The sequence below is a fragment of the Taudactylus pleione genome, unplaced genomic scaffold (genome assembly GCF_031769625.1).
Source record: "Taudactylus pleione unplaced genomic scaffold, aTauple2 ptg000201l, whole genome shotgun sequence".
Taxonomy (NCBI): domain Eukaryota; kingdom Metazoa; phylum Chordata; class Amphibia; order Anura; family Myobatrachidae; genus Taudactylus; species Taudactylus pleione.
In genome coordinates this window covers 27,426,280-27,442,540 of record NW_028284603.1, presented here as the reverse complement: position 1 = coordinate 27,442,540, position 16,261 = coordinate 27,426,280, and the positions used below count along the sequence as shown (strand labels likewise).

The 16,261-nt window shown below is 44.5% G+C and overlaps 1 protein-coding gene across 1 annotated transcript in view; it reads left to right on the top strand.

Moving 5' to 3' along the window:
* The window catches only part of PRPH2 (peripherin 2), a 74,120-nt gene extending 58,802 nt beyond the window's left edge, over positions 1-15,318 (top strand). Inside the window, exons 2-3 of the mRNA XM_088477532.1 lie at positions 2,957-3,203; positions 12,672-15,318. Coding sequence (XP_088333658.1) covers positions 2,957-3,203; positions 12,672-12,890 — 466 coding nt within the window. The 3' untranslated portion in view covers positions 12,891-15,318. The remainder of the gene's footprint in view (positions 1-2,956; positions 3,204-12,671) is intronic.
* The last annotated feature ends 943 nt before the right edge of the window (positions 15,319-16,261 follow it).

Here is a 16,261-nt window from a genome sequence, read left to right as displayed (position 1 = left end):
GACATATATAGGGATAGGTGTAAAGAGTGTAGATTAAAATATCTACACTATGTAGATAGACAGTCAAGAGATCGATACCAACTGGTAGACAGGCAATAGGTCAACAGGTACAAAATGTCAACATGGTCAAAAGGTTGACACTTAACGGGTCGACATGGATGAAGATCAACAGGTACAAAATGTCAACATGGTCAAAAGGTCGACATTTGCATGGTCGACACAAAATGGTCAACACATTTATTTTTTCTAATCCTAATCTTCACCCTAACCCTTACCCTCCCTAACCATTGGGGTAAATGCCTAACCCTCCATTAAGTGCCTAACCCTAACTGTCCCTTCTAGAGCCTAACCCTCTGGTAAGTGCCTAACACTAACCCTTTACAAAGTTCCCAGGCTATTCTGGGAACTCTCAATGGTGTTACTACACCCCCTCAGCACACTATACCACTTTCCATTGGCTTATTGCGTCTTCATGGGCACACCCTCTATACTCTCCTTCCCTCCCCTTTGGAGTCTGCCCGAGCTCTTGGCAACTTTGAGTGAATGCTAGTCTTTACTCCGGTTAGGGTTAGGCACTAGGAGGAGGGGTAGGATTAGCGATATACTCACTGCCGTAAGCGATGCTGGATCTGTCTGAAGTCTTTATCACCTGAATACCGGACCTGGAGGACATCGCTGGTACTGCCAGACCAGGTAAGTCACCACTAGACCACCAGGGACATTTTGATGACATTCTAATCATGTCAACATTTAATCAAGATGAATGTTGATGTGGTTAATGTCGACATGCTATACACCTACATATTTACACATGTACTTTATTATGACCTGCATCAGAGGTTTAAAGCTTTAAAAAAATACAGAATTTGTTTTGTGCACACAGTGATTGTGCTAAACAACCTCATGTACAAATAATGGTCCGGTTCCTCCCACAGCCCTCTTTTCTGCCACTTGGGAAAACTGAGACAGATGGGGCTTTTAACAATAAACAATAAAATCTCACCAGGCCAGCAGGGCGACCTTCAACTACCAACAACGTACTGCTTCACCAGCCCATGCCGTTGGGCGCATATATGAGAATAAGACAATCTGCATGGAGTAGGCATTGTTGGTGAGAGCTGACAATTCTTAATGCTGGCAAGGTTATTGTTGAAAATAGCTGTGTTGTCAGTCACCAAAAGTAACCTTTGGATGTTTTGTATTTTTTTAAAAAGCTTATTGTCAGTGAAAACCACCCCACAATCACTGTAAATAGCACCTGCAGTTTCATTTGTAGCCCACAATTTTCCCCACAATGACATCATGAAAGAAAGGTTCCAATCCCTATACATGAGGTTGATTTATGGATAATCCAGACCTGCAAACATGATAATTGAGTTACTAGTCCATGAAAAAGGTGATTGATAAACAATAACTGGATACTAAATTAAAACCAAGTTTCAAGAAATAAAATAAAATCTCTGACAAAAGTTTGCATCCCAGAGTATCTTCCTAATAGCATGATGGTGCAATGGTTAGCTGGCTGACTCACATCACTGTGGTCTTGGGTTTGATTCCCATTAGGGCCCTATCTTTATGGAGATTGTATGTTCTCCACGTGTTTGTATGGGCTTCCTCCCACAATCCAAAAACATACAGGTAGAATAATAGGCTTCTGACAAAAGGTAACCGTATTATGTGTACATATGGTAGGGAATATAGAGTGTAAGCTACTCCAGGGACTGATGTGAATAACTAAATATTCTCTGTAAAGTGCTGCGGAATATGTGTGTGCTATAAAAATATCTGTAAATAAACAATATAGACGATGTGTTTATTCACCTATGTTATATTGTTTGTTGCTGACCATCCCAGCCAAACTCTACAGTATCATGACACTTTTTAACATAGTTTGGCAACTTAGAATAATGGGGTCTGCTACGTTTGGTCGACAGTTATTATGTTGACCTGCATAAGGTCGACATGAGAATGTCAAAATAGTTGAAATGTCGACATGCAGCATATCAAAGGTTAATTGGTTCCTACCAAAAAATTAACCCTAGTTTGTATGTGTGTGCGTATACATGTGATAGGGAATATAGCTTGTAAGCTCCACTGGGGCAGGGACTGATGTGAGTGGCCAAATATGCTCTGTAAAGCGCTGCGCAATATGTGTGCGCTACATAAATAACTGGTAATAAAATAAAATCAACATGCTTAGCATATCTACAGTGACCATGTCGACTTTTTCATCATGTCTACACAGCTGACATGTTGAGACTGTGGACAAACCATCCCTGTTGGTCTTGTGGTGTCTTACCCAGTCCCAGGGGCAGCATCCTCTTCCGTGTCCTGGAGGTCACATAAGGGGCAAACCAGCAGAGACATCTGAGGAGCGGCATACCGGTGAGTATTCTTCCCCTATCCCTTACCTTCCTACGAGTGCATGACCGTAACCCACCATATCAACCTAACCCTAACCCTGCTGCAGGTGCCTAACCCAGTCGACATTAATAGCATTCAAACATTTCACACAGCGACAGTTCAGATGTTGACATTGTGAACAAGGTCACATTCTGATGATGTAGGCATATTGAACCATGTCGACATGGTAACTGCCGACCATGTGACCGGATGCCAGTAATGTGTATAATTTATGTCGCTATACAGGTTGGGTCAGGTCTTTCTGCTACATGAGTATGTGTAGATGTAGGACACACAAATAATTTCACTCCTGATTGGTCTCCAAAAAGACTGAAGCATTGGAAAAGGATTTTGTGATGACAGCAATTTCTTACTTACATTAGTTCTTTCCTCCCTATAAACCTGCTCCAGGACACAACTGCTTCGCTATGCCTCATTATAGGCATTATACATACAGTATATACTGTGCACTCAGTAGTTATAGGAAAGGACAATACTGTATTTGGCAGACTGTGTTACTCATACCGCCATCCTCTTTGTGTTTTCCATGTAGTCGGATTAAAAGTAACGTGGACGGCAAATACCTGATGGATGGCGTTCCATTCAGCTGCTGTAATCCCAGCTCCCCCCGGCCGTGCATCCAGCTCCAGGTGACCAATAACTCGGCTCACTACAGCTACGACCACCAGACGGAAGAGCTGAATATGTGGAACAGGGGCTGTAAGGAAGCCTTGCTCAACTATTACACCAGCATGATGAGTTCCATGGGGGCCTTGGTGCTTTTGGTCTGGATATTGGAGGTAACAAAAGATGCAGAGTTGCTAATGTCCCTGCATTCCGGGGACAATTAAAGGGTTTGAACACCTGTGTCTAGCAATGAATAGTGTTACGTAATGGAAAATTGCCTAATAGTATGGGATACATTAATCAAATCTTCCAAAGAGGACAGATGGAGTTGTCCATAGCAACCAATCACCTTCTTCCTAATATTTTATAGAAAAATGGGCAACAGGCGGCCCAGGGGCTGCATTCGGTCCTCCAAGCTTCCAATACTTCACTAGCAGCCACCAGATCCTTCCTACTTTGTTGTCTTAATTGTTCGCTATAACTTATAATGCCAATTTATATTTGAAATGGCCTACTGGTATGTTATTACATATAGGTGTGTCTTTCATCGATGAAATGTACTAATTTAACTTAGTACTGAGATTAAGAGTAATGTGCGGCCCTTTGAAGGTTGGAGGGTTACCAAGCGCGGTCGCACAAGCTGTATAAAGTTATAGAATGTACTTAATAAATTATACTGTAGCTAGAAGCTGATAGGTTTATATGGTCAACTACTCTACTATCCACTATATCTTGTTCTTGTCCTGCTAAATAGAAGTCAGCAGGGGATGTAGTTATGATACCTACAGGGGGCATCCCGGCTGACAAAATCCCGGCGCCGGTAGAAGACTGGCACTGGAATACCGGCAGTAGTGGACATCCCGACACCGGAATCCTGACAGCTGGGATGCCGATCGTAAGTATAGCAGGGCTTGTTAGGTCTTAGCCACGGGGGAGGGTTAGGTTTAGGCGTCCCGGGGGGTTAGGGTTATGATAGGGGAGGTTAGGGTTAGGTACCCCTGGGGGTGGGTTAGGCACCACTGGGGACGGGTGGGGCTTAGGGTTAGGTCCTGAGGGGGTAGGATTAGGTTTAGACACCAAGGGGGGAGGGTTAGGTTTAGGCACTAATGAGGAGGGTTAGGGTGCGGGGCAGTGGCGTAACTATAAATTTTGCTCCCCCATGCCAAAAAAGTTTCAGGCGCCCCCCTCCCGCCCAACTCTCCCCCCACCCAAAGATCAAACACACCCAAAGACGACGTTTAAGGTGTGTGGTTACATGATACAGCAACATGCCTTACACATTATGTCACACTAAGTAATGCCACTTACAACACAGTGTGCCACACCGGAATGCCCCTTACAACACATTATGCCACACAGCAATGCCCCTTACACATGCCACCCTGTAATAGTGCCCCTTATGCAATGCCCCCTGTAGTAGTGCCCATTATGCAGGGCCCCCTGTAATTGTGCCCATATGCAGTGCCCCTTGTAGTTGTGCCCCTTCAAGTAGTGCCCCCTGTAGTTGTGCCCCTTCTAGTAATGCCCCCTGTAGTTGTGCCCATTTTAGTAGTACCCCTGTAGTTGCCCCCAGTAGTGAGCCCCCAGTGGTGAGCCCCCGTAGTTGCCCCCAGTAGTGAGCTGCCAGTAGTGAGCCCCCTACTGGCAGCTCACTTACTTACAAAAAAAACACTTACCTTTATACCCACTCCAGTGCTGCTGCCGCCCATACCCCGGCGTCCGTTCCTCGGCACTATGGGAGTGACATCATGACGTCACTCCCATAGTGCCCTGCGGGACCCGGAAGTCGGAGGGAGCTCCGTCCTCCGGCTGCCATCGGGGGTTTCAATAGGAGCCGGGCGCCCCCTGGTAACATACTCAGCGGGCGCCCGGCAGATGGAGGGAGTCACGGGAGTTCCTCCACTGAGTGGAGTAACTACTGCCCCCGTCACCCCCAAGCTATCCAGCGCCTCCAAGCCACTGCAGAGGCTGCGGGGGCAGTAGTTACGCCACTGGTGCGGGGTGGGGAGGCTACAGGTGCATACACACAACGATTTTTTGAACGATTATCGATAACTATATCATTTATCGTTCAATCGTTGAAAAAAATCTTTCACTTTCTGAGTTAAAACAATGAACGATTATCGTTCATGTGCGTTCACGGTTGTAGTTTGTAGGTCAGTCAGACTGACCAACTCAACGATTTTCAGTAAGGGCATATGCAAAAAACGTTTGTAGTTCAAAAAAATCGTTCATTACATTTAGTAAATGAAATATTTTAGTAAACGATTTTCATTCATTTTTCCCTTGAAAAAATGAACGAAAATCGTTTACTAAAATCTTTCATTTACTAAATCGTTGTGTGTGTATGCAGCTTTACTGTTAGGATGCTGGAATGGAGGGTCAGGGTTAGGGTGAGACCCTCGTCGGAATTCTGAGCATTGGGATGCCGCTGTCGGTATATTGACAGTAGGCATCCCGACTGCTGGGATTTCATACCGATTCCGTCAGCAGAACTGTGTTATGATTATATCGAGTATCAATTTATATTGGGAGCTTTAATATCTCAAGTTTGCACACAGTGGGCCTGATTCAGACCCGGTCGCAAGCGCTGAGCGCTCGCAACCGGGTCGATGGTGACCCAGTGCGCATGCGCATGACGGAGCCGTCTCCTTCGTTGTGCGCATGTGCGAGACCCGGATAGCGACGGGCACTCCGTTGCTCCGGGTCTCGTACCAAAGGGGGCGTGCTGTCGATGTTGAGTGACAGCATGCCCCCCTTGGTGGGTGGGCCGAGGGAGTGGCTGCCCAAACGGAGGCGTTCCCATGTGAACGCCTCCGTCTGGGGCCGGCCCCACTGACATCACGAGTGATGTCAGTGGGAGAGATTTCGGGTCTGTATGAGCCGAAATCTCTCTGGGGCTTGCGGCAACGAGACCCTACCACAAGGGTCTCGTCGCAAGCCCGATGGTCGCGATGGTCTTGACCATCTTCCTGGCTGCTCGCTATAGCTGTGGGTGGTCACCCACAGCTATGTGAGCGGCCAGGAGGCCGTTCTAAAAAAAAAATAGCCCGGCCCTGATTCAGAGCGAGCGCTCTGTCAGATCGTCCGGCTCTGAATCAGGGCCAGTGTTCAGAACACAACAGTGATCATTTATGAACTGAAAAACATGGGGAGGTGTAGAGTTTTTTTATTTGCAAAACATTTCTAATGACGCAATGAGTTCAATACCTACAAAGGAAGGATATTAGCAGCTGGCAAAATAGAAAAAGGATACTTTCTTGGAAACATTTATATATAAATTAGCCTGTGCTCTACCACTCCTTTAATAATGTGATACTTATAAATGCTGTATATTAAATAATTACCCAATAAGACATCATGTAATTATAACACCCACAATAAAAATTACATCTTCATAAATATAAAATATTAATAGACACGGTTAGTAATTGATAATTTCAGGGTGAATAGTTATTTCTCAAGAAGAGGTTTATAATTTCAGTCCAAGAAATATGTTCTACAGTATATATCAGTCCCTAAGAATTACTATAATTCCCAATGGGGATTATTGCATCTCTTAGGGGTAAATTTACTAAAGTGAGAGTTTTTAGAAGTGAGGTTTAGAAGAGATGTTGCCCATAGCAACCAATCAGATTCTAGCTATTATCTTCTAGAACAGGCATGTCAAACATGTGGCCCCAGAGTGTGGGCTCACATATACACGTATAATATGCGGCCCACACCCCTGCCATGATCGGAGCACAGCTCCGATCGGGCAGTACAGGTTGGCAACAGTGGTCTCTGAAGCGATCAGAAGCCTCTGATCGCTTCAGAGGCGTGTTCCCAGTGATGCAGCGCGCAGGTGATGTCATGACATCACCCGCAATGAGGGGAGCCTGCGTCTGCTGCTCTGGATCTAATTAGATCCAGTCAGCGGCAGCATCTACGCGGGACGTCATGAAGAAAGGTAAGTACTGCACAGACAGGTGAGTGGGGCCTTTTCTATACTGGGAGGGGGCACAGCATAAGGAGCATTACTGGGGGCACAAAATAAAGGGCTTTACTGGGGGCACAACATAAGGGACATTACTGGGGCAATACTAATGGCATTACTGGGGGCTCTGCATAAAGGGGCATTACTGGGTGCACTACCAAGGGCATTACTGGGGGCTCTGCATAAGGGGCATTAATGGGAGCACTACTAAGGGCATTACTGGGCGCTCTGCATAAGGGGCATTACTGGAGACTCTGCATAAAGGGGCATTACTGGGGGCTCTGCATAAGGGGCATTACTAAGGACATTACTGGGGGCTCTGCATAAGGGGCATTACTGGAGGCTCTGCATAAAGGGGCACTACTAAGGCCATTACGGGGGACTCTGCATAAAGGGGCATTACTGGGGACTCTGCATAAGGGGCATTACCGGGGGCTCTGCATAAGGGGCATTACTGGAGGCTCTGCATAAAGGGGCATTACCTGGGGCTCTGAATAAGGGGCACTACTAAGGACATTACTGGGGGCTCTGCATAAGGGGCATTACTGGAGGCTCTGCATAAGGGGCATTACTGGGGGCTCTGCATAAAGGGGCACTACTAAGGACATTACTGGAGGCTCTGCATAAAGGGGCACTACTGGGGGCTCTGCATAAGGGGCACTACTAAGGACATTACTGGGGGCTCTGCATAAAGGGGCATTACTGGGGGCTCTGCATAAGGGGCACTACTAAGGACATTACTGGGGGCTCTGCATAAGGGGCATTACTGGGGACTTTGCATAAAGGGGCATTACTGGGGGCTCTGCATAAAGGGGCATTACTGGGGGCTCTGCATAAAGGGGCACTACTAAGGACATTACTGGGGGCTCTGCATAAAGGGGCATTACTGGGGGCTCTGAATAAGGGGCATTACTAAGGACATTACTGGGGGCTCTGCATAACGGGCATTACTGGAGGCTCTGCATAAAGGGGCACTACTAAGGCCATTACGGGGCACTCTGCATAAGTGGCATTACCGGGGGCTCTGCATAAGGGGCATTACTGGAGGCTCTGCAGAAAGGGGCATTACTGGGGGCTCTGCATAAGGGGCACTACTAAGGACATTACTGGGGGCTCTGCATAAAGGGGCATTACCGGGGGCTCTGCATAAGGGGCATTACTGGAGGCTCTGCATAAAGGGGCATTACTGGGGGCTCTGCATAAGGGGCACTACTAAGGACATTACTGGGGGCTCTGCATAAGGGGCACTACTAAGGACATTACTGGGGGCTCTGCATAAAGGGGCATTACTGGGGGCTCTGCATAAGGGGCACTACTAAGGACATCACTGGGGGCTCTGCATAAGGGGCATTAATGGAGGCTCTGCATAAGGGGCATTACCGGGGGCTCTGCATAAAGGGGCATTACTGGAGGCTCAGCATAAAGGGGCACTACTAAGGACATTACGGGGGGCTCTGCATAAGGGGCATTACTGGAGACTCTGCATAAAGGGGCATTACTGGGGGCTCTGAATAAGGGGCATTACTAAGGACATTACTGGGGGCTCTGCATAAGGGGCATTACTGGAGGCTCTGCATAAAGGGGCACTAAGGCCATTACGGGGGGCTCTGCATAAGGGGCATTACTGGAGACTCTGCATAAAGGGGCATTACTGGGGGCTCTGAATAAGGGGCCTTACTAAGGACATTACTGGGGGCTCTGCATAAGGGGCATTACTGGAGGCTCTGCATAAAGGGGCACTACTAAGGCCATTACGGGGGACTCTGCATAAAGGGGCATTACTGGAGGCTCTGCATAAAGGGGCACTACTGGGGGCTCTGCATAAGGGGCACTACTAAGGACATTACTGGGGGCTCTGCATAAGGGGCATTACTGGAGGCTCTGCATAAAGGGGCATTACTGGGGGCTCTGCATAAGGGGCACTACTAAGGACATTACTGGGGGCTCTCCATAAGGGGCATTACTGGGGACTTTGCATAAAGGGGCATTACTGGGGGCACTGCATAAAGGGGCATTCCTGGGGGCTCTGCATAAAGGGGCATTACTGGGGGCTCTGCATAAAGGGGCACTACTAAGGCCATTACTGGGGACTCTGCATAAAGGGGCATTACTGGGGGCTCTGCATAAAGGGGCATTCCTGGGGGCTCTGCATAAAGGGGCACTACTAAGGCCATTACTGGGGACTCTGCATAAAGGGGCATTACTGGGGGCTCTGCATAAAGGGGCATTACTGAAGGCACAACATAAGGGGCACTACTAACAACATTACTGGGGCACTGCATACTGGGCACTACTAGGGCACTGCATAAGGGGCATTGAATAATGGGCACAAATTCAGGTGGCATTGCAAAAGGGGCTGTAATACAGGGTAGAATTGCATAGTGGGCACTGCATTGGTTTTTATTAATAATAAACCTTTCAAAATTGCATATAAGACTTTTTTTTTTTTGTTGCAGCCCACGCACTCGTAGAACTTGAATATTCGGCCCGGTTGGCATTTTAAGTTTGACATGCCTGTTCTAGAAGGTGCTAGTTAAATTTTAAGTAGAATCTGATTGGTTGCTATGGGCAACATCTCTTCTAAAACTCACTTCTAAAAACTATCACATTAGAAAATCCCTTAGAGTAGAGGTTCCAAAACTTCGGTGGCTTAATTAGTACCTCAGTAAATTTGATTTAACTATCTGGACTTAAGCATGGATATCCTTAAAACCTGGACTGTAATGGCGGAGTTTGGGTAACTTTTTTCGCAGATAATAATTGTGATATCAGATACAGGAGTTAATAAATCATGCACTAGTGGTGGGATTATGGGCCTCATTCAGAGATGGACGCAGTAGCACAGTAGCTACATCTTTGGACGGAGCTGCTGTGCAATAATATGCTAATGCTGCAGGAGGCGTCTGAAGGGAAAAGAAGCCTCCTGCCAGCATCTGAGATCCGATGGCTGCGTCCAGAGTCGCAGGATCACATCAACAGCGCGACCATCAGTCATCTGGAAAGCAGTTACAATGGAGGATGGTTATGGCAGAAAGTAAAGGCAGTCTTATGGGACTTCAGCTCCGCAGGAGTCTCCCAAGCTGGTTACTGTCCCTCTGGTCATGCAGTGTACTTTGTTGATATTGAGCAGCTGCTGAACTCCTATGGATCCCCGTGATCCTTTGAACAGAGGGCCTGATTCAGAGCCGGACGCTATTTGCGCTCGCTCGTTCAGAAAAAGGGGCCGGCTATTTAAATTGAGCGCTCGCTCTTTGCGGTCTGCTGACGCCTCTATGTGTGAGCTAGCGAACGAAATATGCGCTCACTATTTTGTAAACACACCCCCTGGCCGTTCGCATCATACGTCATCTCCACTATTTATTAGATTACTCAAGTACATCGAAAGGCGTCTGAACTGCTCGCAGTGCTTGAGGTTGGATTTTCCTACCGCAATAATGCGAGCAGTTCAGGCTAAGAGACAACCAAGTGACGTGGCCGATGACGCTGCTTTGTTAATTATGCACACCCTTAAAACACCCGTTTTGACCATTTGGCACGCCTGTGTTCGGATCTCCACTCCCCGTTTTCAAGCACCTTCCCCTGTTACCACCCACAAACGCCTCATCCTGTCACTCAAATTAGCAGGCATTCGCTATATTGCGAACACACAATTTCCGACCGCACTGACTGGTTGGCGCATGCGCATTACGACCCATATGCATGCGCAGATATGCGAACATCGCTCGGAGCGAACGAGCGGCCGCTTATGTGCGGCTCTGAATCAGGCTCAGAGCTTGAATATCCTGAAATGGCTGTAACAAATGAGTCAGTAAGCAGTCAGTGTAACCATGTTCTCTTGAGCAACTTGTAATGGTGAAGAACAATGATTTGTGCTGGATTAAAGTCCTCTGTGAAAGGTAACCAGTGACCAGGAATAAAAGTCCTCTCTGTATCCTGACGCGGACATGACGGCAGTCATTATATTGGAGGCTTTAATATCTCATGTTTGCATAGTGTTCAGAACAGAGCAGGGATTATTTATAGGCTGAAAAACATGGGGAGGTGCCAGGGCCAGATTAACAATGGAGTTGATGGAGTACAGCTCCAGGCCTACACATATTAATAGGCCCATCATTATGGCAGCCTGATGAGGACCGGCTACTCAGTGGGCTCCCAGTTGTCCATAAATCATAAGTAATACATTTGTATTTCTAGTTCTTTCACAAAATTACGCACTACCGTAGATCTACAGTGGTTCTCAAACTCAGACCTCTGTACTCCAAACACTGGATACTGTTAAATCAGCCCCTGTGTGTCACAACAAAGCTTTTACATGGACAAAATAATATCACATATCAGAAAAGGTTGACGATTATGTAGGGCAATAGCTGGTGAGAGAGGTTTAGGATCAAGGGGTGGAAATTGACCACTCAAATATGTGATAGGCCTTCTGCTGAAGCCATTATGTTTTAGGCTTGTTGTGTATTTAGGGGGGACAATATTCATTGTTACGTGACCTATTGCAAATGCCCTGGGGATGGACATCATCATCGTCCAGCACCAGGCTTGAAGTTTGGATCTTCTGAATAACTGTAAACTATCATACAGTTTGGCATTTATGTCAGAGTTCCAGAGAACATTCTCCCAATAGACTTCTGGAATATCCAGGTGCCTTTGGTGAATCTTTAGAGATGAGTGGTTTACACCTTGGTGCCTTACAATACATACCATTCTTATTCTGGGTCTTGCAAACAGTGGTTTCTTAAACAGAGACATTAACAATGTTTAATAATAATAATTTTGATAATAAACAATAATACACAAGAAGTCTGCAGATACTTGGTGGTAGCTCACACTATTGCATGCATTTAGCTTGGATTGATTTGTTTTACTTGTAACCACTCCTGGGATGGTAGCATGGTGCTAAACTCCCCCATTTTCATACGCTGCCTTACATGGTCTGATGGTGAACAAAACATTTGCCGCTGATTTTATAACTCTTCTGAACCTAAAAACCAAAATCCTTGACTTTACTTCAATCATGGCTGCATACAAATAGGGGAATGTCCCTTAATTGTTTTACATTTTATGTGATTTAATCAAACGGTTAGGATTCATTACAAAACTAATCTTCCTTAACACTAAAAACAGTACTTGTGTACCTTACGGACTCGTTGCAGAGAGAACCCGATGAATGTTTTAAATGGTACTTGTGTACTTTAACGAAAGTTGTCCCCACCTAAAGAAGAAAGTTGTGCGCTCGCCACAAGGTTATGTACACAAGGTTATATTCCCCCTCTATGCCCACTTGGATGGTAAGGAATGACGTTGGACACTGGCTGATGACTTCAGGCTCCTCTCCGTGAAGGGGATTTAAACATTACCATGATTGATAATAATAATGAGCGTAGGACACTTTTGCTCTCTCTGCAATGAGTCCGTAAAGTACACAAGTACCCTAAAAACTGCTAAAACATTATATGCAAGGAGCCAAGAAATTAATGTGACCAATACACATACATTAGACCCAAGGAAAGAGGAAGAAGGTACAAGGGGATTTGGGTGAGGAGTGGGTGTCTCAAATGAGGGTGATGGGAGTATGCAGTTGACTTTAATACTGAATACTGTTCCTAGTTCCAACTTCTACCTTTTAGCACTTCAATTTGTTGTGAAATATTTCCTACAGATGACTGTGATGATTGGGCTGCGGTACTTGCAAACGTGTCTGGACAGCCTTGAAAACCCTGAGGATCCTGAAAGTGAAAGCCAGGGCTGGCTGCTACAAAAGAGCCTGAAAGAGACGATCACCTCTTTCTGGGAGTTGCTGAAAAATCTGGGTAAGATGAACCAGGTGAAGAGCACTGATGGAGGAGACAAGGCCCCGGAGGTCACCACGGTCAGCTGAATAGCAGGACTAAAGTGGACTTTATTATGATAAAGTCATCTTTGCAAATGTGAATCTCTCTTTTGCAACTAAAAAAAAAAAAAAAAGATGAGCAAACAAAAACATCCCTATGTCAAGAGAGTGTGTATGGTGCATTTTGTATACTTACAGTACATCAAAACACATGCACTCACATTAGGAAGAGACTTAATACCAAACATATATTTTACAATAATGTATCTGCATTTTAATATCCTCAAACTAAACCCACAATATGTATATACAAGGTAGAAATACTTATTTACTGCAATCTTCACATTCATATCTAAGAAGGGTTTGGTCCAGCACTAACTGAACGGTAGAGCTTATTTCCCCTTCATGCTAGGGACCTGGAAGTGACGTGAGTGAGGGCAGAAGTGCAGTTCATGCCCATTAAGGCCAGCTAAAGAAGTAAGTTGTCCCCACTTAAAGAACAAAGTTGTCCGCTCGCCACAAGGTTATATTCCCCCTCTATGCCCACTTGGATGGTATGGAATGATGCTGGACACTGGCCGATTACTTCAGGGTCCTCTCCGTGAAGGGGATTTAGTCCCTACCCTTACAACCTCATTGCTTACTGATACACAAACAATGTGGCAATAAGGAATTTCATATGAATACACTTTTATACCAATTTTCTGGCCCACTAAGAAATACTGAATTGATCTTCTTAGATATTATGTACAGTATGTATCTAATGCTATAGAATGGGCCGTTTCAGGGACCTGCCATGATATGCGACATGTTCCTGCAGATATTTAAGACGGCTCGCAGTACTATTTGGTAGGAAGTGATAGCGGTTTGATCTACAGTAGAATTGGTTTATTAAAATTAATTCCGATTCACCTCAAAATCAGGCTACAGGTGAACAATGTACTAAGTAGAGGAACTGGCTTTTAAGCTCAACCAAGTTGGTTTGTATTTACTATTTATTAGCAACTTTAACTTACATCAACCAATAAAAACTATTTTGAGTTGCGAGTAACATGCTAAACTTCATACAATGCTGGAAACCTGATGGGAACTGGCCATAGGTGATGGTTCCCATTAACATACACAAATATATGTTTGATAGGGAAGAACAAATAAAAGGTTTAATATGGGTGTATAGTTATTTTCTGGTTGTATGCATATAATTTATAGAACAGGCTACTGTATAAACTTTTTATGTGGCTATTTGAAAACACTGTACCTACATTTGTCATCTAATGTAAATATAACCTGTTCATCAGAAAACCACAGCCTTCATGGATTTCAGTGACCTATGAAACAAAGAACAGTGATAAATGGAATTGGATGCAACACAACATAGCCTGTGCTGTACTGTATTTGTATTCAACTCCCCCTAGTGGTTGCTGCATTGAACTGCCACAAAACATCAGTCCAATGAATATCCTGTTCTTAACATTTTCTGTCTTAGAGCTTTCATTTGGTCTTGAAATTATTTTGAGATTGAGTGTGATGATTCCAAACTATATTCAGGGGTAAATGTAACAGCCTATGAGATGTATTCAATATGAAACATTAACTTCACTGTCGAAGTTAACATTTCATATCGGAGTTTTTACCTGCGTTAAAGTATCGGGCACGCTCCTGCTTATACCCGTATTCAATATAAAATTAACGAAAACGTGAAACTACGAAGTTGGATTTGCGTAAAGTTACGAATTTTTCCTTAAAAAAATTGTAAGACCCCCCTAAAGTAGTAAAAACATGGGGGAACACTATGGGTACCCCCGTTTTTGCCTTTAATTGAAAGTCGGGGATTTAAATAGCCGCAGCAGGTGTTTTTTTACGACATTGAAGAAGTGATGCAGAAGAGCACTTAGGTTATTTTTTTCGTTTTTTTAAGTGGTCCCATCAAATTTGGGGTACATGAAATGGGTACTAGCATATTTTTATGTCCCTAAAGTAAGCTTTTAAAAATTCTGCATTTGTGCACCTGCCGCTATAATTCTATTCTAGAAAACATCTGCCGCATACTTGCAGAATAGCCCTGAACCTATTTCCCTATTGTTAAACAATTTCTTCCCATTTTTTTTTTCACACCATTTTTTCAATTAATTTTTTGGGGTGTCCCTATTTTTTTTATATATTTTTTTTGACACAGTTCTTTTTAAATGTCATTCCCAGGGGTGCAGGCTATTTTTTTTAAGCCTGCACCCCTAAACCTCAATGGTGAAAACTTATCCCCGTTTTTTATCAAAGACTTTTCAAAACTGCGATAAGTCTATGAAATTGAATACAGTGTAAAAGTAAAACCTGCTATAATGACGTCATACCTCCGATATTAACGCAAAAACGATGTTATCGCACCCATATTGAATACCCCTGTATGACTTGCAGGCAGGGATCAGCGAGTCTGCCCGATCTTTTAAAGGGGCAAGCAGTTAAAAGTAGGGATGAGCAGGCTCGGATAGGTTCGAGTTTGCACGCAGAGTTCGGATTTTTCCCTCCAAAAAACGGGACTCAGAAAGAGGCAAAACGTCATCTTGCATGGACAAACATCATCATTCCTGGACAAAAGTCCAGGAATGATGAGGTTTGTCCATGCAAGATGACGTTTTGCCTTTGAGTCCCGTTTTTTGAAGGGAAAAATCCAAACTCGGCGTGCAAACTCGAACCTATCCGAGCCTGCTCATCCCTACTTTTAACTGTCTTTAAATGACTACCCTTTGTCCTGACATGCCAATGTCTTCAACTCGCAGGCTATTATCATTTACCCAATAGTTTCTACCATTTATATATTATAGTACCAGTGTAACAGAAAGTGGGTAATTGAATAAGATTGCTGTACAGTTATCACAAACTAGCTCAATAAAATTGCACTTCCTGTATATTTTAATAGCTGTAGCTCTTAATCTGTGTCTAACATGTCTTAATCTGGATTCTAAATCCCACCACCCATCATTACAGAACATACAAGAGGGTGGCTCCCGAATTACACCATTGGAAGAGTATAACATGCTCTAAAAGACTATAAGGGTAAATGTAATAGCCTGCAACTTAAAGGCATCGGCAAGTTCCCGGCGAGACTCCCGGGGGTTTTATAGGGCAATCATTTAAAAGTCAAAACCAACATGGCTTTGCCTTTTAAATGATTGCCCCTTTAAAACACTGGGCAGACTTGATGACATCTTGCTAATGCCTGTAAGTTTCAGGCTGTTCCATTTGCCCCTATGTTTAAATGTTAGCAAGCAATATAAAGTATTCCTCTGTAGTGGAGAAAGGGCTAATGGACTGGTGATATTTCAATATATTACCGGGATTTACAGACAGAGCCACTAAACGACTGTTACTGTAATGCTATTCACTGTATGCTATTTGCTGTCCTAGGTCCAGATATTAAAAAA